This window comes from Myxine glutinosa, chromosome 10 (assembly GCF_964187855.1).
Source record: "Myxine glutinosa chromosome 10, kmMyxGlut1.1, whole genome shotgun sequence".
Classification (NCBI taxonomy): domain Eukaryota; kingdom Metazoa; phylum Chordata; class Myxini; order Myxiniformes; family Myxinidae; genus Myxine; species Myxine glutinosa.
The window spans coordinates 33985641-34009498 of NC_136270.1; the positions used below are offsets into that span (position 1 = coordinate 33985641).

The 23858-nt window shown below is 43.9% G+C and overlaps 1 protein-coding gene across 5 annotated transcripts in view; it reads left to right on the plus strand.

Annotated features, from left to right (window-relative positions):
- The window catches only part of LOC137434448 (junctophilin-2), a 98673-nt gene that overhangs the window by 54357 nt on the left and 20458 nt on the right, over nucleotides 1-23858 (plus strand). For all 5 annotated transcript variants that reach the window (XM_068127447.2, XM_068127444.2, XM_068127443.2 and 2 more), the window contains exons 4-6: nucleotides 7410-7780; nucleotides 7964-8082; nucleotides 8358-9730. In XM_068127447.2, the coding sequence (XP_067983548.1) occupies nucleotides 7410-7780; nucleotides 7964-8082; nucleotides 8358-9730 (1863 nt within the window). The remainder of the gene's footprint in view (nucleotides 1-7409; nucleotides 7781-7963; nucleotides 8083-8357; nucleotides 9731-23858) is intronic.

The window sequence follows — 23858 nt, forward strand, 5'->3', positions numbered from 1 at the left end:
CATGGTGTGGCAGCCATATTGAATTGAAGGAAAATATTAAATAATTATATATCTGAAACCACTTACCCTATCGATGCGAAATTTTACAAATATCATCTAACACCATTGTTGCATATAGTTTGAAAATTATGATGTCATAGGTCATGTGGTTTGGCAGCCATCTTAGATAGAAAAACGAACTTTATCCGATCAACACGAAACTTCACAAACGTGATCCCCTACCCATACATATGCAGAGTGTCCATTTTTAAGGTCATATGTCACGTGGTGTGACAGCCATATATGGTTGAAAGCTGATATGGTTGAAAGCTGAAAAAAAGCTGATATAAAGCTGAAAGCTGATATAAAGCTCACCACCATCTCTTATCTTCCCCCATCCAAAACCTTGATCTTTTCTACCCCCGTTAAAATGCCCCAAATCCACCTCTTTGAATCCCCAGCTTCTTTCCTGGGGTTCCTAGAAGTGTTAATTTGCTTTGTACCGTGTTCCCCTCCCTCCTCCCCCAGCCCACCCCTTCCACAGATCTACCGGCATCCCTGTTATCTTCTGTTGTTGTACTTGTGTGCTTCCCTCTCTCCCCCTCTTGTCTCCCGCTCCCTTCATTGCATGTTTTGTGTGTCTGTGCATGTTTTTCATGTTCAATGTGTTCGCTCTTATACGAGCCTCAATTCTGTAAACAAAAAAAAAATCCCTTCTCTGAAACTGCTTCAACGATCGATGCGCAACCTGTTATGGCTGGTGAAAATGTGATACTTGAAAACAACTGAAGGGATTTAAATCAAACTTGTTTGTTTTTAGGAGAGTGAACGAGGTCATCTACCCGTTGTGGGACTATGCGAAGGCATATTGGCGACACAGTCATATTGCTTTAGTTTATTTTCACATGGTGACTGAGTTTCCATAAGTTTTATGAAATGGGACGTATTAAATGTTGAGTCGTGATGAAATATTGTCATCTGAAGGAAAATTACTTGAAACACAAGAACTTGATTTGGCTTGATTTGGTTGCTATGTAATATGGGATGCGGCTTGCATATCAAAACTTTTGGATATTTTATTCATTTATTACAATGGAGGAGATTGAAAATTCTGTTTTAGGATTCTGCACCACAGACCGCACGACTTTCTCACTGTTTCCACTATCAAATAAGCACATACCTCCTTGTACTTGGATCATGAAAGCAACAATAGCAATGAATTCTGGTTATAATTCAGCCATACATTACTGAGATAACACTTCTTGAAAATCCATCAACTCTTTTATTGATAAGTACTTTTAGAAAACTTTGCTTGATCAATTAATTACTTTCTTCATAAGTCTGCAAGGTACAGGTCTGATGAAATAAATGATTATTGCAATTCAATCAAGTGCTCATTGGATATTGAAGTTTATTGTGAGGGCTATCCTTCCTCCTCATCCTCCGTGTTTCAGAGTATTGCTGCGGATGGCAGGATAGCCTAGAGGTATGCCAAATCACCTGTAATCTGTCTAGCCTGCCTTAGAATCTCCGCCCAGCCCTAAACTGTCATTCTGGTGTTGCGCAGGCAGGACGAAGCATCAATGTGTATGCCCTCTCTCAGATTGACATTAAACTGGACGTCTTGTCTGCCAGCATTAGTTGGTGGTTATTAAAAATCCCAAGCTGTCCTTCGCGAAGAGTAGGCAAGCTGTCGCCAGCACCATGGCCAAATTCCAAATGATTGCATTAAAATACATGGGGCACTGCATCAGTGGCACAAAAGTGCCTCCACCGAATGATCATACCCGCAGCCTTCCTGCAACAAAATCTTCTGCAGAAGAGCATTGCTGCAGCGCAATGCAGCAGCCAATTTTGTTTTGCAATCTGAGCAAAGATGGCCGACTATCAGCCTTTAACACAGTATAGCAAAATCCGTTTTTCTCCTTGTTTGTTGAAATCATAGCATTCCCAACTTCACCATTGGCCACTATGTTTATAGCCTTTCTTATCCCAACTATGCATAATGATCGGCACTAATCATTTAGGGGAAAACAACACGGAGGCTCCTTGCTGATGTAACCGATGGCAAAGAGTATCAAATGACACAGAACCCGTCAGGTAGTAAACAGGTTTGTATTTCTTTAATACGGAATGAAAAACGGTGACTGGCCGGTCTCAAAGAATGTCCATCTGCAAAGTACTGTTACGGAACCCAACGTCGGCCTCTGTTCCCCTTAGAGGGGGGATTAATCCCCTCTTCTATAACCGACCGACGTGGTCCCTGACACTGCCCAGCTACCCCCGGAAAGGCAGGTGCACAGCCCCGTTCGTACCGCGGACAGATGTTAATTGCCGAGCGGTTTTTAGCAACCGCGGCACAAACTATTAACAATTACTAGACCCGATTCCTGAACGTTGGCCAAATCGTGCCACAGGTATTCAATGTGGAAACCTCAAAGACGAACGGATGTGAAGAAGAAGAAGGCAAAAGGTAGGAAATACGAATATGATTTATTTGTATCTATTATGTACACAATTAAAGAAACCAAGGGAGAAGGAAGAATAAGAAAATAAAGACAGAAAGAGGGACGGACCAGAAGGACATAGTGCAACGCTAGCTTACCTATTAACAGTCTTACTTAAACCCCAGGACAACACAGAAGACGGACGAACAATCAGACTTACACGGGGGACGATGGCAGGAACGAATGGCGGGAAGGATCCGGGTGGTTGGGATGATCGCGGCTCGAGTTGGGCAGCCGCCGGCTCTCCTCAACCGTCTCTCGTACGGCGACGTTGCTTCGAGGCTGCAACTGCCGTCACCGCTCAAAGCTGCCGTGGTCAAAAACTGCGGTGGTTTCAAAGCTCCTTTGGTTCAAGCTGCTGTGGTGTGCCGCATCTGACGTGGGGGCGTTGCGTGACGGGTTCTCTCTCTCTGATCCCGCAGCTCTCTCTCTCAAAGGGCTTCCGCATGCGCTTTTATTGCCCCTGGGGCGATCAAGCCGCCGGCCTCCATGACACGCCCATCGGTGAGCTCGCCTCGGCCTTGATTGGTCGCGAGGGCTCACCGATCCCGCCCCTAGAGGAGGCGTTTGCAAGGCCACGCCTTGTTACTGGCGCTGGGCTGACTCCTCCCACCTTTTGCTCCGAGATGACCTCATGCGTAATGGAGTCTTGCAGCGAAAAACCACAACCCCAAAGCAGCAGCGGAATGCAGAAAACCTCCCAATGCAGTTGGCATGACAAAAGGGGAATGTGAAGGGAATCTACCTTGTTTGAATTCGGTGCAATGGAGTGTTAATTAATGGAAGACAAAGCCTTAATCTAATACACATAATAAGGAGATAACTACTGAACAAGGAGGAAATCTATGATTTGCTACGTGATTGTATATGGAATAACTACGGGCATGACCTTTGACCTTTATACACCAAATGGAGGAAGGAGGGTGATATTTTACAACAACAAAAAAAAACAACACAATTCCCATATCCACAATAGTACACAGAAAAAATACATATTTCAGATAGTTAAGACAATAGGAAGTTAACTAGTAATGTTAACTATTAAAGCCAAAAGGTGCAATATGCCATGCATGAGCTACCTGATAATGCTGTAACATTGGTTTAACATTACAATGTGCTCGAGAGATTTATGGGAGATAACACACAGCAAGTGAGCATAAAAAACTTCAACGCAGTTTACTCCAAGGACTTCACAACAATAACATTCTAGGGTTATTTTTCAATTCACTAATAAGGGGGATGTAAATATATATATCTCAGCCACTAATATGGCATGTGTGAGCACAACCAAGAGCCATATCTATGCCTGCCACCATTACCACGTGTTTCCACCATTGTGAACAGATTACCCTTACTTCTGTAATTATCCCCTAAAATGACAGTTAGACATCAGCATTTAAGTCGGAACATGTTTAAAATATGTTTAAATCAACATATCTCAATAGTCACAGAGTTCTCTCACAACGTACATTTATTGAGCAGGCCGCAAGGCCCGTTACCTTTTTACAATGAGGTTGTTGCACCAAAGAAAACGAAACAAAGCATCATTCAACCTCATTAACAGCGACTAACATTCATGACAAACACAACACTCATATATTCATGAAACACTAATTTCACATTTAGCAAGAAATGTGTGACAGCAATAGGTGATAAAGAGTACAATACTCACCATGAATTGAGAGCAGCGCGAACCTCTCAAAGCCACGTGCTGCTCAGCATACAGCTTCCGGTTTATAAAATAAAATAAAACTAATAACATTTCAGAACAAGCTCAGAATGACTTCAGAAAAAGAATGCTACAAAACGTGGGTTGTCTCCCCGAACAAATACGTTTGCTAATCTAACTACAACAACAAACAACAGGCATTTTCAGGCCATTTTCCCTGCTAGAGCGGGGGTTAGCCTTGCGGTCCCCATGACAATCTTCTCCATTTTGCCCTATTTTTTACATCTCCCCTTGTTAACCCCCTTGCCCCCATTTCTTCTTCCACCACCTTTAGCCAAGTCTTTCTCGGTCTTCCCTGTCCTCTACTTCCTTCTACATTCATTTCCATCACTCTTCTCAACCAGTCACTTTCATCCTTCCTCAACACATGACCAGACCATCTCAACCTGTTCCTCTTCGCAGCATCAATCACAGGCTCTATTCCCATCATCTTTCACAATTCATCATTTGTCTTCCTCTCTCTCAACGATACTCCACACATCCACCGAACCATTCGCATTTCCACCCTTTCCAGCCTTCGTTGCTGCTCTACGTTCATTACCCATGTCTCGCTCTAACTAACTCTAACTAACTCTCGTTTGCTAATCTAACTCATAGAAAATAATACACTGACAGTTTCGGCAAGCAGCTTCGGGTTTACAAATAACAGGAAGCATCTCCGCACTGGCTACACTGAGGGAGCATTATTCCTGTGGTGTGAAATATTGTGATACACGTGGCACAGAATGACTGTCAAATACCTTGAGAACGCACAGTACAAATGGAACTCATGATTGATGACATTTCTATCCCTCTGAATGAGAAAGCAGATGTAAGAGTATTGTTACGCAACCACGATTAACACCACAGTTGCGGATGGCCGATTGCGAGGCTTTACACTCCCGAGGCGAAAACTCAATGGCGGATTCCAAATCAACACAAAGTTAAACGCGCGGAATGGCGGACACAGCAAGCTCCGCAGCCTTATCTATTAAAATGAAACACCCAGGAAACTGCGTTCAGATATATACAGAAAATAATATAAGGATTTATTATTGAAAAGTAATAACAGTGAAAAAAGCACGCGCCGGTAATCTATCTATAATTCCAGTAATCTCTGTATGTGTGTGTGTCTGTGTGTTTGTCTGTGTGTTTGTCTGTGTGTTTGTCTGTGACCGCTGTTTCTCGACAACCACGGGTCCGATATACTTGAAACTTGCCAGGTATATTGCTGGGGTCCTGAGGATGTGCCTTTTCAAGGTTTCATATTAATCGGAGAAGTAGTTACCGAGCTATGGCGATTTATTTACCAACCGTTCGCTTTGGCTTTGCGAATGGACCAAACCATTTCATGTAAATAGAGGGGGGGGTTCTACCGTACTCGCAAGCCGTTCGCTTTGGCTTTGCGAATGGACCAAACCATTTCATGTAAATAGAGGGGGGGGGGTTCTGTGGTCGTTACTGCCACGTGGTTTCAAAGTTTTTTTTTGTTGTTGTTGTTTGCACGCATGTTTTTTTGCACCCACGTACGGGCACGCCCTAGTACTAATCTATCTATAATTCCAGTAATCTCTGTACGTCTGTACGTTTGTTTGTCTGTGACCGCTGTTTCTCGACAACCACGGGTCCGATATACTTTTAACTTGCCAGGTATATTGCTGGGGACCCGAGGATGTGCCTTTTCAAGGTTTCATATTAATCGGACAATTACTTACCGAGCTATGTCCAAAAAACGATTCAACCAATCAGAGAGCAGCGAACGATCGCGTGTGCCGAACGTGGAGGACACACTCTGCCTCGGATGGCACATTTGACAGCGTATTCATTTATTTCACGTTTGCAAACTATGTTGGCGTTAAACTATGTTTTAAAACTAATAAAACCGAATTTGCGATTCATTCGCTTTCCTGCGCGTTTGTGCACGCGATGGCGATTTCTTTACCAAACTCCGGAAGCCGTTCGCTTTGGACCAAACCATTGCATGTAAATAGAGGGGGGGGGATTGTCACCGTACTCGCAAGCCGTTCGCTTTGGACCAAACCATTTCATGTAAATAGAGGGGGGGGATATAATTTTAGATATAGATATAGTACGGGCAATGCCCTAGTAACTCTAATAAGCCTAAATTGGGATCCCACGCACAACAGATATCAAACACGATACGAGGGAGATGAATACGAAAATAACACGTCTTTTAGTTTTATGCAAAGTGTATTCGCGGGTACGGCCTTATCTCGTCCTTGTCGTCTTGGTGGCCGCCGTCCAACACCCGGCTCCTTTCGTCCCGCGGCACGCCTCGCTCCAAGTTCCACGGCCCCGAGCACCACCAGGCCTCGTCGGTTCAACGGCACACCCACACCACGAGCTCCCTTGCTCCAAAGGTCCCACGCAGGGCTGCACAAAGCAAACGACTCCACTTGACTCGACTCTCTGCGGGAGTGCTGGCGCGGGAGTGCTGGCAGCCAACTGCCAAGTGCCAAGTGCCAGCTGCCAACTCCTCAGTGCCAACTCTCAGTGCCAACTCCCAGTGCCAACTCTCAGTGCCAACTCTCCGTGCCAACTCTCCGTGCCAACTGCCAACGAACTGCCCTAAAATGGCGTCCGACCGTCGCTAATATCTCTGGCCGATCACGTCACATTGGCGCACTCCTCAGCCAATAAAAAGCCTCCCAACTCGCCGGCTCGCCCAGGTCACGCCCTCTGCGGCATCACTCCACTCTCCCGTCCCCGACCCCCGCGGTCCTTGTGTTATAACACGTCCCAGGCGAGGTTTGTAGGCCTTGGAGGTGTAAACGGTGGCGGCCAATTGTGGCGGTGGTTTTGGCCTGGTTTCCTGTCCGTTTGTTCCGAAGTCATTGTCAGGGAAAGGAATTATTTAATGTTGCGCTAAGGACCTAACTAATGTTTATGTGGTTTGGAGTGCCATAATGGACAAAGGTTTGACTACTAGGCGAAACTCACAGGGGCGTTACCTTTAATCCCTCACTATTTAACACCCGAATCTCCAGGTAGATCCACAATCATACATATTACCCCGACAAACGCCTAAACATCAAGAACCTATTACATGTAGAGTCCCTGTCACGACAGTCGAATACCTACCTATCAGATCTACCTCGCTCTAGATGTTGCTCTACCAAAATTCATAACAGTATTTTTCTATTTTAATTTTGGGTAACGTTCTATATTAATTTTAACATTTATTCTGAGTGCAGATCAGCTTTGGAGATCCTGGGGAGGGTGATGAAGCAACAGAAGAAAAGGTGGATGCCACTACAACAGAGACATATTCAGGCGAGTGGAAGAATGACCATAGGAGTGGTTTTGGAGTGAGTGAGCGCTCAGATGGTCTCCGCTACGAGGGTGAGTGGGTCGGAGACGTGCGGCATGGCTATGGCTGCACCACGTTTTCTGACGGACGCTGTGAGGAAGGGAAATACAAGCACAACGTTTTTGTGGGCAGCAAGAAGCGAGGCTTCCTCCCAGTACGTGTCAGGAAGGTGCGCGAAAAGGTGGAGAGGGCTGTAGAAGGGGCGAATCGGGCCTCAGCCATTGCCAAGCAGAAGGCCGACATTGCTGAATCCCGGTGAGTGTCAGATGCAAAAAGGCATCTGTTATCTTTCTTAGTACTTTTGTCTTTTTACGATATTGATATTGTAAATGTTTATTTTTGCTGCAAGAAACTAGAAATGCAATTGCTGAGATAACTGTGAAATAAGTATCCAACAACATCTAACTATGGAACATTGGTTGTTTTGTCTTCTGACAGATCCTCGCATGCTGCCTCCAAGGCTGAAGCAGCTGAATCTGCAGCCCAGGTCGCCCAGCAGGAGGCTGAACAAGCCCGGAATGTTGCTTCAACCCTGTCACCTTCTTTCTACCAGCCAGGTGAGGAAGAGGCAAATGAACATGTGTCATGGTTGCTTAAATGGATTCCTGGTTGACAACTTTCAAATGCTGTCTGAAATAATAATAAATTTGTTCAAATGGAGTTCCCAGCATAGAAAATACCTTTGTAACTGTAGCCTCAGATAGCCAGAGACTTGTGCTTTGGAGCATAAGATATTGATAACTTTCTCTTTTAAACACATTGGGAATATTAGTAATATTTGTTTACGAATAAAAATGAGATTTGATGTAATGGGGTGTTGAAAATCCTTTAGGTCCAGAATATCAACGACAAAAGCGGCTTCGCCGGGAGGCAGGTGAACAGCAGAAGTTCGAGGACATGGATTTGCCTGCAGACCGTTACAGTCCTGCTGTGAGTCGAGATGATGATGATGCTATCCAGCCCTACAAGAAACCGAGTCTTCCACCCAGCCCGAGGGAGCTAGTTGTACTACCCAGTACAGGAGAAAGACCACAACTTCAACATGAGCATAGCATTGAGTTGTCTATAGAAGATTCCACAGTTTTTCCTGAACCTGATGACCACGAAAGATATGAACCTGAGCATGAGACTGGAGATGATGGCATAGCTGAGATTCTTATAAATGGGGAACAGATACATGAGACTCAGGAAACACCAGCTAGTGGCTTGGATATAGTTGGAGAGCACATGTATGCTGCTTTTGGCGAGGCGGTGGATGAAGCAGAGGGTGCAAATGAAGACCTCGAGGACCCACTTATAGAAGAGAGAATAGTGAAAGAGGATGAGAGAGATTTGGCAAGGATGGGTACAATGAGCAGTTATGAGCTTCAAATGTGCCCTCTTCAGCCAAAAGGTGAGGACACAAATGTGGAAGAATCTGGGCCTCAGGAAGAAATGGAGACTGGAGGCTTGGAGATTGTAGATTACATTAGCGACTATCGAGACTACACCATCCACAGCCATGTTTCAATAGTGTCGGAAGAGTTTGAAGAGTACATTGAACCAATCCCCGATGCTTTCCAGAAAACTATTGAAGAGGATGAAGAAGAAGAAGAAGGCAAAGAGTTGGTAGAACGAGAGATTACCTTGCAGGGGCCTAATGAGACAACTGAGATTTCAAGAGACATCATGGTTATGAGAGACGACCCCATTGAGAGAGAATCATCAGAGGAGATGCTTAATAAATTGGGTATTGACATCGTGATGGAAAAAGAGGGGTATCTTGGGGTCATGGGAGAGGTTACCTTGAAGAAGGAGGAGAAAAATGGTCGGGTTATAATGGAACAAAATGGACTGGAAAAGAGTGAGGAAGACACAACAAGGAACATGATGCAGCAAGGATTTGAGGAGCAGATCATGAAGGACCTGCATCATGTAAATGAAGAAGTGGACTTGAATGTTTGTCGAAAGAAAGGAAAATCAGAACTAGACGAGAAAAATAGAATGGAAGTAGTTAAGAACAATCCAGGAATGCTACTCTATGACGAAGGACTTGCCAGGGTGGCTGCTCCAGCAATGGAGCAACAGCCATCTGGGGTGGTGTTGCGGACTGTGAAACAGCAGAGCGACAAAGGCATTGTGCCACAGGGGATGCCCAAAGCTCAACCGACTGGGACAAAATACGAGGTCATCCAGCAGGTGGTTCGATGTCGACAAAATACACCGGTAAGATGTTTGTGAAATGCACTTGCATGTATTTCCCAGATGCATGTATTTTGTTTTTGGGTGTATTAGGGTTATTTATTATTATTTTTGTCAGCGTACTTGGGTCACATTGTCTTCTTATATGATTGGCTGCTTATTAAAATTTGAGAAATCTACTACCCTCTCTCATCAACTTGGTCCCGGCCATGCGAATGTCCTATCACCCCACCCTCTGACCTCCTTTGTTGTTGGCAATGTCTCTATGCTTCATCAATGTATGGAATTACTTCAAAAAGAGGGAAAACCATGCATCTAAATACATACATTTATATACAATGATGAGTCGAGGCTGAGTGCGGGGTTGTGGGAAGATACAGGAACTTGATGGGACAGATACAGAGACAGACAGACATTTAAAATCTAAGTTTATGGATGTTCAACACCTTTCCTTTTGGATCTTCATTCAAGGTGAGAATGAAAATGTCTTTGTCCAAATTAATTATTACAATTATAACTTTAGAAAGGAGGTGAGTACGAGTCGATATAATAGCGATGTTTAAGATAATTAATCAATTGTACAGACAAAATATGTGCAATATAATTTTTCAGCAAAATGGACACTGACAGGACCTGAGGCCACAGCTTAAGAGTAAAGGAGAGGAGGATGGTAGTAAGTCAGGGATCTTTTACTCAGAGCAATGAATGCATGAAATGGTCTCCTTGCATGGATGGAGAGTGATAGTAGAGTCAGTAGATAGTTTTAAAAATTAACTTGGATAGGTATCTGCAATAGTTTGGATTTGGGTTTCGGGAGAGAGGAGGAGAAGGGTAAATAATACTGTATGTTGGCATGATTGCGCAGGGTTTATGGGTCTCATGGCCCCTTCTTGCATCAAAGTTCCTTGTAAATCCTTGCAAATGAATTGCTGAATTGCATATCATGTTTGACACCCATTGAGCTTTGACAGTTTTGACATAATGCGTGATGTGAATCATTAATTCGTCCGAACGATCTACATAAATGCATTGCTATTACTTGTGTGCACTCTAAACATGATTCACACTCATTTATAAATTGTAGGTTGCCTCATTTCACACACAGTTTGCCAATGGGTCATTATTATATCGCATGTGGTCGTGGGGAGTGGGTGGAGCTTTGTTGAAATGGGTTTGATTAAAATTGAGCAAGGGAATAAAAGGAAGGATAATAGGAGATGGAAAAGAGTGCAGGGAAATGTGGGAGGATTGGGGAGAGAAGGGAAAAAGTTTGGAAATAGATGGGAGTAAAATCAGGGGTTAACTAGAAAGGCACTCGGTAGGGCACATAACTAAGCCAGGCTGAACACTATGATTTGTATCCCACTGAGAGGCCGGAGCTGCACCCAGACCTTAACAAAATCGGATCCGGCTTGTTCTTGTCATCGAACCAACTCATCACCTAGTTTTGTACGAATCCATCCATAACCTTTTGAAATATCATGCTACATGTCGTTTTAGCCCCATCTTTCAATGGTGAAGAATCACGAAACAAATTATAGTATAGAGATCTGGATCTTAACCAAAATTTAATCTATTCATCTTTGTCAAACGCCCAATCTGTCCACCAAATTTTGTCTGAATGCGTCCACAACTTTGTGAGATATGCTGTTGATAGACAGGCAGACAGACAAACAGGGGTGAGAGACAGACATACAGTGCTTTCAGAAAATATTCACATACCTTGACTTTTTTCAAATTTTGTTGTGTTACAGCCTGAATTAAAAATGGATTAAATTGAGATTTGTTTTGTCACTGATCCACACACACACACACACACACACACACACACACACACACACACACACACACACACACACACACACACACACACACACACACACACACACACACACACACACACACACACACACACATACACACACACACATATATATGTGTATATTAGCGTGTCCCCGGGGTTAAGACCCCAAGAGGACGAATGACCAAAACGAGCTTTACTCCGAGGCGTCTACCCAACTTGGCAGTAGTGACACGCGTGGGAAGATTCAAAGTCTTACCTGATCGGGCACACACGCAGGGGTTATCCGAACCCACAAGCACAAAGACGGAACAGCAAAATCCAAAATACAAGAAAAGTAAGATTTGACCAATAATGATTTAATGAAAATAAATGCAAATAACAACGAAAGGTGAGGTAAAAACTAAAATTACTAAATGAGGGACCCTCTACTCAGACTAGTACACAAACAGGGGAAAACGAAAGTAAAAGAAAATAAATAATGCTTTAGTAATCGGCCGGCACTCAGCTTTGCATCCCCAAATGGCTGGTAAGGCTTGCTGGTCGCTTGTCGCCTCCAAACCACCGCGCGGGAAACGCACAAAATGGCACGGAGTCGCGCTCCTTGACGTCCAGAGGAAACACGACGCGGACCCAGTCCACCGCCGATGTCGACGTCCAACCTGTGCCTTGTACTTCCGACTGTCCCAAACCACTGTTTCTCACCAGCCTTTTCCCAAGAGCGCACATGAACCAAAGACCACACGCCCACGACCAAGCTGGAACAAGGAGGAAATGCGACTGCCCACTATAAAAGTCAGGACCAGAAGAGAGTGATTCAGGCGGAATCTTACTCCTTATCCTTTTCAGCCCAAGCTGCTCGACGTCACATCACCAATCGCCGAACGCGATTCAATCACCCCATCGTTCCTCAACCACTGACAAAGCTCGTGGCATGGTTTCCTTTTAAACGCGTCATTGAGGCAGAGCCTAGTCCTTCATCGAGAAGGTTCGCGTGACGTCGGTTGGAGGAGAGGTGGGGTTTAGTCCTATCGGGCAGCTGTGGGGTTTTTGCTAGCCCTGCCGGTGTTGTGGGTGAATGGAGCATTCGTGGCATGGCTTTTTGATTAATATAAAAACGAACAGCAAATTACAAGAGGCCTTTACACACAGGGAAATTATTAACCATAAGCCCTGCCTAAATAACACAACTCCACTCCTCCGTGTGGAGACACATAAACGCTCTTACCCGGACAGTCGGCCTAACTTAATTTACATTGAAGTGGGTTCTTCTTTTTCACGGCCCTCGGAGCATGCTAATCTACACATTCTAAACTTCATTAAGGTATATCATCCATAGCCCAAAAACATAACAATATATATATATATAACATACATACAGGTTGAACCCCCTAACTTGACTGGGAAGCAAGGCACAGATTGAGTCTCACCCCAGCAATTGCTGCACAACCTGTTAGCAACAAGTGTAGCCTGCAATGCTGACACATTGTCTCTGCCCTGCTCCTCGACAATTACTAGGTTTGCAGTCAGGAACATTAAATTTGACTAAGGAAGCACACTAACCCTATGACATGACACTGAAGTCATGCACATAAATTATACCAACACATCACCTCCAAACTAGGAGGCATCCGCGTGGTACTCAAGTCTTTGCAGACTGAGATTAAAGCTCTATGGTCACAAATAGACAAAGGCAGAGATGTCGATCTAGATTTCGCCCTTGTTTTGGTCCTTATGGGGCCGCCTTTTTTATAATAAAAAAGGTTTAAAAAATCAAACATTTAAACAGCCTTGGACATGCCCCTTGACCACACGTCTTTCCAGTGTTGTGCTGCTTTGGCTGTATACTTGGGGTCATTGTCCTGTTGGAATGTAAATCTTCGTCACAGTCTAAGGTCTTTTGTACTCGGAAGCAGGTTCTCCTCAAGGATTTACCTGTGGTTGGTTCCATTCATTGCTCCCTCTATCCTTACAAGTCTCCTAGTCCCTGTCGCTGAAAACAATCTCCAAAACATGATGCTGCCAGCACCATGCTTCAATGTAGGGATGGTGTTAGATGGGTGATGAACTGTGTTCGGTTTCTGCCAGACATAGCACTTTACATCCAGGCCAAAGAATTCAATTTTCGTCTGATCAGACCAGATCGACTTTTTTCCAACTCAATGCATACTCTCTTGTGCTTTATCTCAGGAGTGGCCTCCTTCTGGCCACTCTCCCATAAAGCCTATATTTGTGAAGTGCTGCAGAAACCGTTGTCCTCCCAGCATGTTTTCCCATCTCAGCCAAGGAACTCTGTCGTTTTGTAAGAGTGGTCATTGGGTTCTTGGTCACCTCCATGACCAACGTCCTTCTTGCCCAGTTGCTCTGTTTGGTTGGATGGTCAGCTCTAGGAAGAGTCTGGGTAATTGCATATTCTTTCAATTTCCTAATGATGGAGCTCACTGTGCTCTTGGGAACTTTAAACACTCTAGAAATTGTTTTATAACCTTCCCCAGATCGATGCCTCTTCACAATTCTATCTCGGAGGTCTACGGACAGTTCCTTGGACTTCATGGTAGAGTTTCTGCCTTGACATGCATCGTCAATTGTCGGACCTTATATAGAAAGTTGATTCTTTCTACATCATGTCCAATCAATTGAATTGGCCCCGGGTGGACTCCATTGAAGTTGTAGAGAATGTCAAGGATGATCAAAGGAAATTGGATGCACTTGAGCTCAATTTGGAGTGTCATAGCAAAGGGGTTGAATACTTATTGACGCAAAACATTTCTGCCTTTCATTTTTAATTAGTTTGTAAAAAATTCTAAAATCAAAATTCCATTTTAACATTATGGGGCATTATGTGTAGATCATTGACAAAAAAAAATCTCAATTTAATCCATTTTAAATTCAGGCTGTAACACAACAAAATGTGAAAAAGTCAAGCAGTGTGAATACTTTCTAAAGACACTGTAACCTCCGTACACCTTTGGTAGTGGAGATAAAAAAGTGATGGTCCCCATAATAAAGATGACCCACCAAATTATTGTCACACCTGAAAGGTTTGATTACCCCCAAAACCCCCCACCCCTCTTATTCAAAATCAAACGAATTTGAGCTATTTTATGAATTGCCAAGTCCAGTTTAAATTCTGAGTCTTTCATGTGCTTTCTTTTTATATTATTGTTTGATTTGCATCTTCACTTGCATACCTTTTATCGATATTTTTCTTTGTGTAGTGCCCTTAAATGCTTTTCCTGGATATGTTTCAGTTTTGCACAATAAAATTAATTATTCTTTGTTTGACTACGATACTTTTAAAGTAGTTACCATGCTGCGGCAATCGACTAGATGCGTGAGTATTGCAATGATCCTGTCTGTGTTTGTTTGTCTGTTTTTTGGCATGATAATTGAACAGTACGACGAAGGCAGCTAGGATCCGTAAACTTGGCACAGAGCTTCTTATTGTGAATGTCTCGATGGGTTCAACTTTGAGCTCAGAAGGAAAAATAGAAAATTAAATTTAGTACAGGACTATATTTACTCATGCTGTGGCTAAAGGGCATCGTGTGTGTATTGGATAATCACGACTGTGGGTACAATATGGAACTCTGTGCTATATTTGGCAATTTCTAGCTGCTCATATTGTCGAGTTATTCTGTGGACAAACAATATACAGACGTGTTTATCACAATACTCATGCGCTGAGCAGAGACAAGGAGCTCATTGAAACAGTAAGCAGGCACTAAGAGATCAAAAGACTGGAGTGGAGGGGAGAGGTGACTTTCACAGGTTAGGCGAGCGATCTCTATTCATATCAACAGCAGCTGTGACCAAGGAGCAGGAACAGCTGACGCTAAACAGGGTTAGAAAATCAGGATCCAGAGTAAATGAAACAACTGTAGAGTAATAAGTGATGGTTTTAATAAAGGTACCAGCAAAGCTGCACAAATATGAACATACACCCTAATGCGGGTGTCGCCTCTCGCATGTCGTGGTGCGGTGGAGCTGCAGGGTCGGGTGTCAAATTACTTTGCATCCATGACCTGCCTGAAAAAGACACTCAAAGCAACAAATTCTAATACTAGTACCTACCCTCTCCCCTCAACCCTCCCCTCACTCCTCCCCCTCCCGTCACTCCTCCTACCTCCCACCCCCCCAACCCCCCCCCACCGCCTCCCACGCTTATAAAGTAAAACTGCAAGTTATTCCAAGACAATTAATAGAATGGAAGAAATTTTCTATCTCTATATACTGGGAACATGTATACAGAGTGATTTCAATTGCGCATTTTTTATTATTAGTAGGCCTACATCTAATCACAAAACAACCCTGACTTCTTAGAAGAGAAACATAACTGTGAGGGTCAGCACCTCCCACGAGTGCATTCTTGTTTGGTATTATGATTTATATTTTACATATTTTAAAATACAACAACAAACAACAACAACATGCATTTTAAGGCCATTTTCCCTGCTAGAGCGGGGGTTAGCCTTGCGGTCCCCATGACGATCTTCTCCATTTTGCCCTATTTTCTGCGTCTCTCCTTGTTAACCCCCTTGCCCGCATTTCTTCTTCCACCATCTTTAGCCAAGTCTTTCTCGGTCTTCCCCGTCCTCTACTTCCTCCTACCTTCATTTCCATCACTTCCCAACCAGTCACTTTCATCCTTCCTCAACACATGACCAAACCATCTCAACCTGTTCCTCTTCACAGCATCAATCACAGGCTCTATTCCCATCATCTTTCGCATTTCGCAACATATTTTAAAATAATACCATTAATAATTTAATTGGAAGTTCAAACTATAACGACCCTCAGTAGAGTGCATACCTCACCAGGCTGAACAGTTTCAGTTTTGGATTCCACTGAAGGACCGGATCTGGATTGTGACCTGAAACAAAATGTAATCAGCTTGGTCTTGTCACCTAACCAACTCATCCACCTAGTTTTGTCATAACTCGTCGATATCGTTTATCGTTTTTGTATCTATCAATCAATGGTGAAGAATAACTTTAAAAAAATCTAGTAGCCGGATCCAGATTTCGATCTACACCAAAATCGAATAACTTCGTCCTTGTCACACTCCAACCTGTCCAACAAATTTCGTCCAAATCCGGCCAAAACCTTTGAGATAATCCTGCTCACAGAAAAACAAACACAGAGGTGAAAACATAACCTACGTTCACCTTTGCTGGCAGAGGTAATAAAGCTAAGTAACCAAATGGATAACTCTGTACTTGCTGTCAAATATTTTGTGTTTTATTTAGATTAGAGCAAATTTATTTCCTTAGATAAAATAATGTGGATGTGTTCCTTGACGTTCCTCCTTTTTTTTTTTACATTTTTATTTATCTACTGTCGGTTATCAATGGTTTGAAAGTTGTCATTGCATAAACTGTAGATTACTATGGGAAGCTATGAGCGTATAAGGCTGCCCATCTGTCGTTCATGCTGTCAGTTAGTGGCTGCATTTGCACAATTTTTTGCCCCAGGCCAAACGTGAAGGATTTCCTGCACAGCTGTGCCAAACCTTCAGTAATTGTGTACCAAACCTAAGGCCTTGCTGTGCTGAGCTATGGGTCTCTGTGCAGCAGTCTTTATACCTTATATGGCAGTTGTCTCGACGCATGAGTCCTAGTGTGGCTCTGGCTGAGAGCAGCAAGCACTTGGCTTGGAACCAGCAAGTTCAAAGGCAGTCGGTTAAATGAGTGAAAAATGCTCTCTTGAGCATTGGTCATGGGAACGAAATGGTTGTACAATACCCAACAGTGGTGACATTATGATGAAATTGAAGATGGAGGATTTACAACACTCCTTGTGTAATCCATCTTGCCGTCCTATTAAAGCAGCATAAACCAGGCTGAACAGTTGCTTTGTATCTCATTGATAGGTTAGATCTGCATCTGGACCTTGTCCAAAATCGAATCCCTTGTTCTTGTCACCTACCCAACTCATCCACCAAGTTTTGTCATAATCCGTCCACAACCTTTTGAAATATCGTGCTAAATATCGTTTTTGGCCCCATCTCTCAATGCTGAACAACAGGCATTTGAAGGCCATTTCCCCTGCTAGAGTGGGGGTTAGCCTTGCGGTTAGTCAATGCTGAACAATCACTTTAAAATTCTCGGATCTGGATCTTAACCAAAATCGAATCAATCTGTCCGTGTCACAAACCCAACATGTCCAACAAGTTTCATCCGAATCCGTCAATAACTCTTTGAGCTATCGTGATATAGGCTTATATCGTTTTTGCCCCGAAATGTCAAAAGTGAAGAATCACTTTTAAAATTATAGTATCTGGATCCAGATGTTCACCAAAATCTAATCAATTCGGCCTTGTCACACACACAAAACCCGTCCACCACATATCTTTTTGAAATGTCCTGCGCACCAACAGACAGACGGGTAAAAACACCTTCGGTGGCCGAGGTAACAACGTACATTTGAATACAGTAGTACCTGAATCTGCCCTGAATGTCTGTGTCAAACATTGGCCCTTATCTTTAGTCATCGAGACACCTCCACATTGACAAATTAGTTGTATTTTCTACATTATTACCTGGCACCCTTTTACGCCATCTCGACCAATCAAATTGCCTGCTCGCGCCCTCAGCGTTGGGTCGCCAGTAAATGGTAAACGCCTCTCCTTCCTTCAGAGCGAATGCCCAACCAAAACACGTTCAGGCTTTGTTATAACATCAGCATTTAATCACCACACTACAGGTCTACAGCACACCAAGATGAACAAGACACCAGAACCGCTGGGACGCGCATGCGCAAAAAGCGATGATGCATATGCCTGCGTCACAAACAGTAATCACATTAACATATAATGGCGTGTAATATCGAGATTCAGACAAAATGGCGGCTCGTAGGAAATATAGATTGTGCTTGGAAATACAAAGCAAGAGTTTAAAACTAGAACGGCATTTAGTAGAGAGCATACCTCCGCCTGGTTGGAAATATCACTCAATGGTGAAGAATCACTTTAACAAGTACAAAAAGTTTTAATTAAAACAAAAGCCGCGTCGATGTTACACAATGCCTAGATGCAGCTGTGCCTATAACGTCGATGTTATAGGCACAGGACATTCCTATTGATTCGATTACTTGATGTTATTTTTGTGCAAAGTGAAAATATATCTCGGCAATTTCCCGTGTGTGGCGACGAATTTTTAATATATCTCGGCATTTTCCCGTCTGTTATTTCAGGCGGTGTATGACTGACCATGCCGCGATTTAAAAAAATATATATCTCGGCAATTTCCCGTGTGTGGCGACACGTGAACGAAGCTATGCTCCTCTCTCCACATTATTGTGACGACGTATAAATTAAATATTTCATCGTGACGATTGTCATCAAATGGACGAATTTTTAATATATCTCGGCATTTTCCCGTCTGTTATTTCAGGCGGTGTATGACTGACCATGCCGCGATTTAAAAAATATATCTCGGCAATTTCCCGTATGTGGCGACACGTGAACGAAGCTATGCTCCTCTCTCCACATTATTGTGACGACGTATAAATTAAATATTTCATCGTGACGATTGTCATCAAATGGACGAATTTTTAATATATCTCGGCATTTTCCCATCTGTTATTTCGGGCGGTGTATGACTGACCATGCCGCGATTTAAACAAAATATATATATATCTCGGCATTTTCCCGTCTGTTATTTCGGGCGGTGTATGACTGACCATGCCGCGATTTAAAAAATATATATCTCAATGGACTTGAAGTTACAGAACTTTGAGAATTCATTTCGTTCTATAAAGGGCAACTTTCATCGGATTTTCTTCCCGTTTTTTTTCAACCGAGTCTAAAACTATGTTAGCGACTGTGAAAAATGAAATGATATATCGAATTTGATTTGAAATAAAACTGTGTGAGAGAGGAAGACACCACGGGCCTACAAAACAGGCCTCAAAGCTATGCGAGTTAATAAAATGGTGGATATTTGTTTATATGAAGCCTCTCCCAAAATGGGTGGAGCTATGGTTCCCAGAATGGGTGGAGCTTTGAGGTTTTGTCTTCTCTGCAAGAACAAGAAGAACAAGAAGAAGAACAAGAAGAACAACAACAACAGCAGAGGGCACTCTATTAGCAGCGTCTGCGACGCGGCTAAAAATTCTACTACCTGGATCCAGATCTGGATCTTCACCAAAATGGAATCGCTTCTTCCTCGTCACACACATAACCTGTCCAACAAATTTCGTCCAAATCCGTCCACAACCTTTTGAGATATCCTGCCATGTATCGTTTTTGGCCCTTTCTCCCAATGGTGAAGAATCACTTTTAAAATTCCAGTAGCCGGATCTGAATCTGGATCTTCACCAAAATCTAATCATTTCGTCGTTTTCACATACGCTACATCTCTGCCAAATTTAGTCTGAATCCATCCACAACCTTTTGAGATATTTTGTTCACAAACAAACAAACGGACAGACAGGGGTGAAAGCATAACCTCCATCGACCTTTGGTGGCGGAGGTAATAACCTTTCTATGTCCTTTTTCTCAAGACTGTGTGGGGTAAGATGTTCTAAAGTTAGTCGTCACCAAGTCCAGAATGGAGGATTTATCATTGGAAGAAATCCAGGTGGGAAAGTTCACAGATTGAGTCAGTCTCATGGTGTCACAGAAGTCCTTTGCTGAAGTGCCATGGCTGGTTAGAGAGGTACCAACACCCAGCCAATTTGCATAGTGACAATTGAAATCGCCACATATGAGGAAGAGCCACTTGGGATGAGTGGCTAAAAGGTCTGAGTGTGAGGGGTGCTTGGAAAGATTTGTGTGTGTGGGATGCGGATGAAGGTTTGTGTGTGGGGTGCAGGTGAAGGTTTGTGTGCATTTGGGGTTCTGTGGCAGGTTTGTGTGTGGCATGTGGGTGAAGGTTTGTGTGTGGGTTGCGGTTGAAGGTTTGTGTGTAGGGTGTGGGTAAAGGTTTGTGTGTAGGGTGTGGGTGAAGGTTTGTTTGTGTGTGGGGTGCATGTAAAGGTTTGTGTGCATTTGCATTTGGGGTGCTGGAGAAGGTTTGTGTGTGGGGTGCAGTGAAGGTTTGTGTCTGGAGTGTGGATGAAGGTTTGTGTGTGGGGTGTGGGTAAGGGTTTGTGTGTGGGGTGCAGGTGAACGTTTGTGTGTGGGGTGCAGGTGAAGGTTTGTGTCTGGAGTGTGGATGAAGGTTTGTGTGTGGGGTGTGGCTAAGGGTTTGTGTGTGGGGTGCAGGTGAAGGTTTGTGTGTGGGGTGCAGGTGAAGGTTTGTGTCTGGAGTGTGGATGAAGGTTTGTGTGTGGGGTGTGGGTAAGGGTTTGTGTGTGTGTGCGGGGTGTGGGTAAAGGTTTGTGTGCGTGTGGGGTGCTGGAGAAGGTTTGTGTGCGTGTGGGGTGCTGGAGAAGGTTTGTGTGTGTGGGGTTCTGGAGAAGGTTTGTGTGTTTGGGGTGCTGGAGAAGGTTTGTGTGTGGGGGGTGCTGGAGAAGGTTTGTGTGTGGGGTGTGGGTAAGGGTTTGTGTGTTGGGTGCAGGTGAAGGTTTGTGTGTGGGGTGCAGGTGAAGGTTTGTGTGTGGGGTGCAGGTGAAGGTTTGTGTGTGGGGTGCAGGTGAAGGTTTGTGTCTGGACTGTGGATGAAGGTTTGTTTGTGGGGTGTGGGTAAGGGTTTGTGTGTGGGGTGCAGGTGACTGTTTGTGTGTGGGGTGCAGGTGAAGGTTTGTGTGTGTGGTGTGCTGGAGAAGGTTTGCGTGTGGGGGGTGCTGGAGAAGGTTTGTCTGTGGGGGGTGCTGGAGAAGGTTTGTGTGTGGGGGGTGAAGGTGCAGGTGAAGGTTTGTGTGTGTGGGGTGCTGGAGAAGGTTTGCGTGTGGGGGGTGCTGGAGAAGGTTTGTCTGTGGGGGGTGCTGGAGAAGGTTTGTGTGTGGGGGGTGCTGGAGAAGGTTTGTGTGTGGGGGGTGCAGGTGAAGGTTTGTATGTGTGGAGGGCAGGTAAAGGTTTGAGTGTGGGGTGTGGGTGAAAGCTTGAGTGTGTTTGGTGCAGGTGAAGGTTTGAGTGTGGGGATCTGGGGAAAAGTTTGAGTGTGTGTGGAGGTAGAGGGAGGTGTGGGGTAAGGTTTGTGTGTATGAGGGGTGTGGGCAGATTAAGTGTGTGGGATGCGGGGGAGGTTTGAGAGGGAGCGGGAAACAATGAGAGGGTGGGGTGAGGATGGATGTATGGAAAGAGGAGAACGTGATCTTCTCTTGGGTACCTCTGCTGCATAACAATGAATCACACTCTCTGACTATGCATTGTTTCACACAATAACTGCTGCACATGACGTGTTTGGGGTTCAACGAACGTCGTAATTCTGATCATAAGTGTAGGACACAAGCTGACAATGCATACAATTTTCCAAGGCGTCTTGTCTTTGCTTTCTTTTTTCTTTTTTAAAGAGGTATTCTTTTCCTCCCATGGAAAATATAAATTGCCATGAGCCAGTTATTTCTAGATGGGAAATTTAAATTTCCACCCACAGAGGCTTCAACTAATTGCAGCATTCATCTAATCTTCTGTATGTTTGTCACCTTATTTACGAGATCCATTTATATTTGGAGTTCAGGTCGTGTTTGAATCTTTCATACGTAGTTTTAAGCACCCTTGATAAAAAATATCAAATTCAATCAAATCATATGTTTGCAATACAACTTCCTGTTTAAGTGTTTTTTAATGGTGGGGTAGCTGGTTTCTCTGACCAGGAAAACTACAATGTTTTAGTTTATTGGTTGCTGCCTTTGGATTTTGTGCCTATAATTTTGTCTAAGTCTGAGTTTAACTGCATTTCAGCAGCGGGTTTTGTGATCTGACTTAGCATGGATCAAATATACCGTAAAGGAATTCATGCAATGAAAGCACAAATTTGAAGAACAACATTAGGAAAAACAAGGTAACTTCATGATTAAGTTGATTTTTGCATTTCATTCCAAACATTTCAAACTATTGTGACGTCGCTATAATGACAAAATGAGGTAACGTTACTAATTTAATTGGAGATCTCTTGGCCTTGAGTTGACACATTACGTCATCAAGACATTATCAGGTAAAAAGTCTTGACTTTGCGACAGAATCGAGGCTCGTCAAAGAGCTAACATTTATCACAAAAAAAATAAATCAAACAGACAAACAAAATATATAAAAAGAGGGAGCGGTAGACAAGATGGGGAGAGAAGGGGAAGCACACAACACAACATTTGAGAGCAGGGACATCGGGAGATCTATGGGAGGGAGAGGGCTTGGGGGGAGGAGGCGTGGGAAGGGGGGTGGGGGGTGGGAGAAGTATGAAACACAAGGACACTGCATGGACTTCCAGGAAAGAAGTTGGTATTTCAAAAAAGTGGATCTGGGGTGAGATTAGCGGGGGTAGAAAAGATCAAGGTTTTGGATGGGGAAGACAAGAGATGGTGGTGAACAGCTGTTTTAAAGACCTGGAGGGAGGAGTGGGATTGAAGAGAGTGAGGCAGTTTGTTCCAGAGGTGGGAGAAAAGGGGAATGAAGGAGTGAAGGTGAGCAGAGAGTCTTGATTTTGGCAGTTTAACCATAAGAGGGTTGCTGGCAGATCTTGTGCGACCTGTAGGAATATTTGGGGGACAGAGCCCGGAGAGAGCTGGGGGAACAAGGCCGGAGAGGAGTTGGTAGAAGACAGAAAGACCACCAACCTGCCTGCGGTGAGTGAATGAAAGGCCCTTGGAGTTAGCTTCATCGCGGGAGATTCCAATGATTCTGAACGCTGTGGTTTCAACACCGTGAAGACGAGCTAGGTGTGAGGCAGGAGCACCAGCCCAGAGGGGAGAGCAGTATTCCATTGAGCTGCGGATGAAAGCCTTGTATGTGGTGAGGAACTCAGGTGTGCCAAAGAAGGACTTCGCACGACGGAGGATGCCCAGTCGGCAACTGGCTTTGGAGGCCAGATTTGAAATGTGGTTTTCCCAGGAAAGATCATGGCAGATAGTGAGACCCAAAAGCTTGAGTGACAGAACTTCTTGGAGAGGATTATTCAGAAAATGGATGGGAGGGTTGTCCAGTCGGTCTTTTCGGAGAGACATCGAAACAGTGTGAGATTTGTCAAGATTGAAACAGGATTGTCTCTACATATAGAGATAAGTGGGGTCCTCCTGCATCCCTGAACCGCTGGGATTATGATTATTATTTTTTTACCTCGGAAAACCATCCCGTTAACACTTGAGTACAAGCACCATTTTTCAACCAATTCTGTCCAGCTGTTCAGGAGAGCATATGAGTCAAACAGACACTTCTCAAATTATAGCATGATATAATCAGGGATATTCATAATATCAAGCACAGGTCACTTGGCATAGCAGGGTACAAAGGTACACAACCTTCTCTATTTA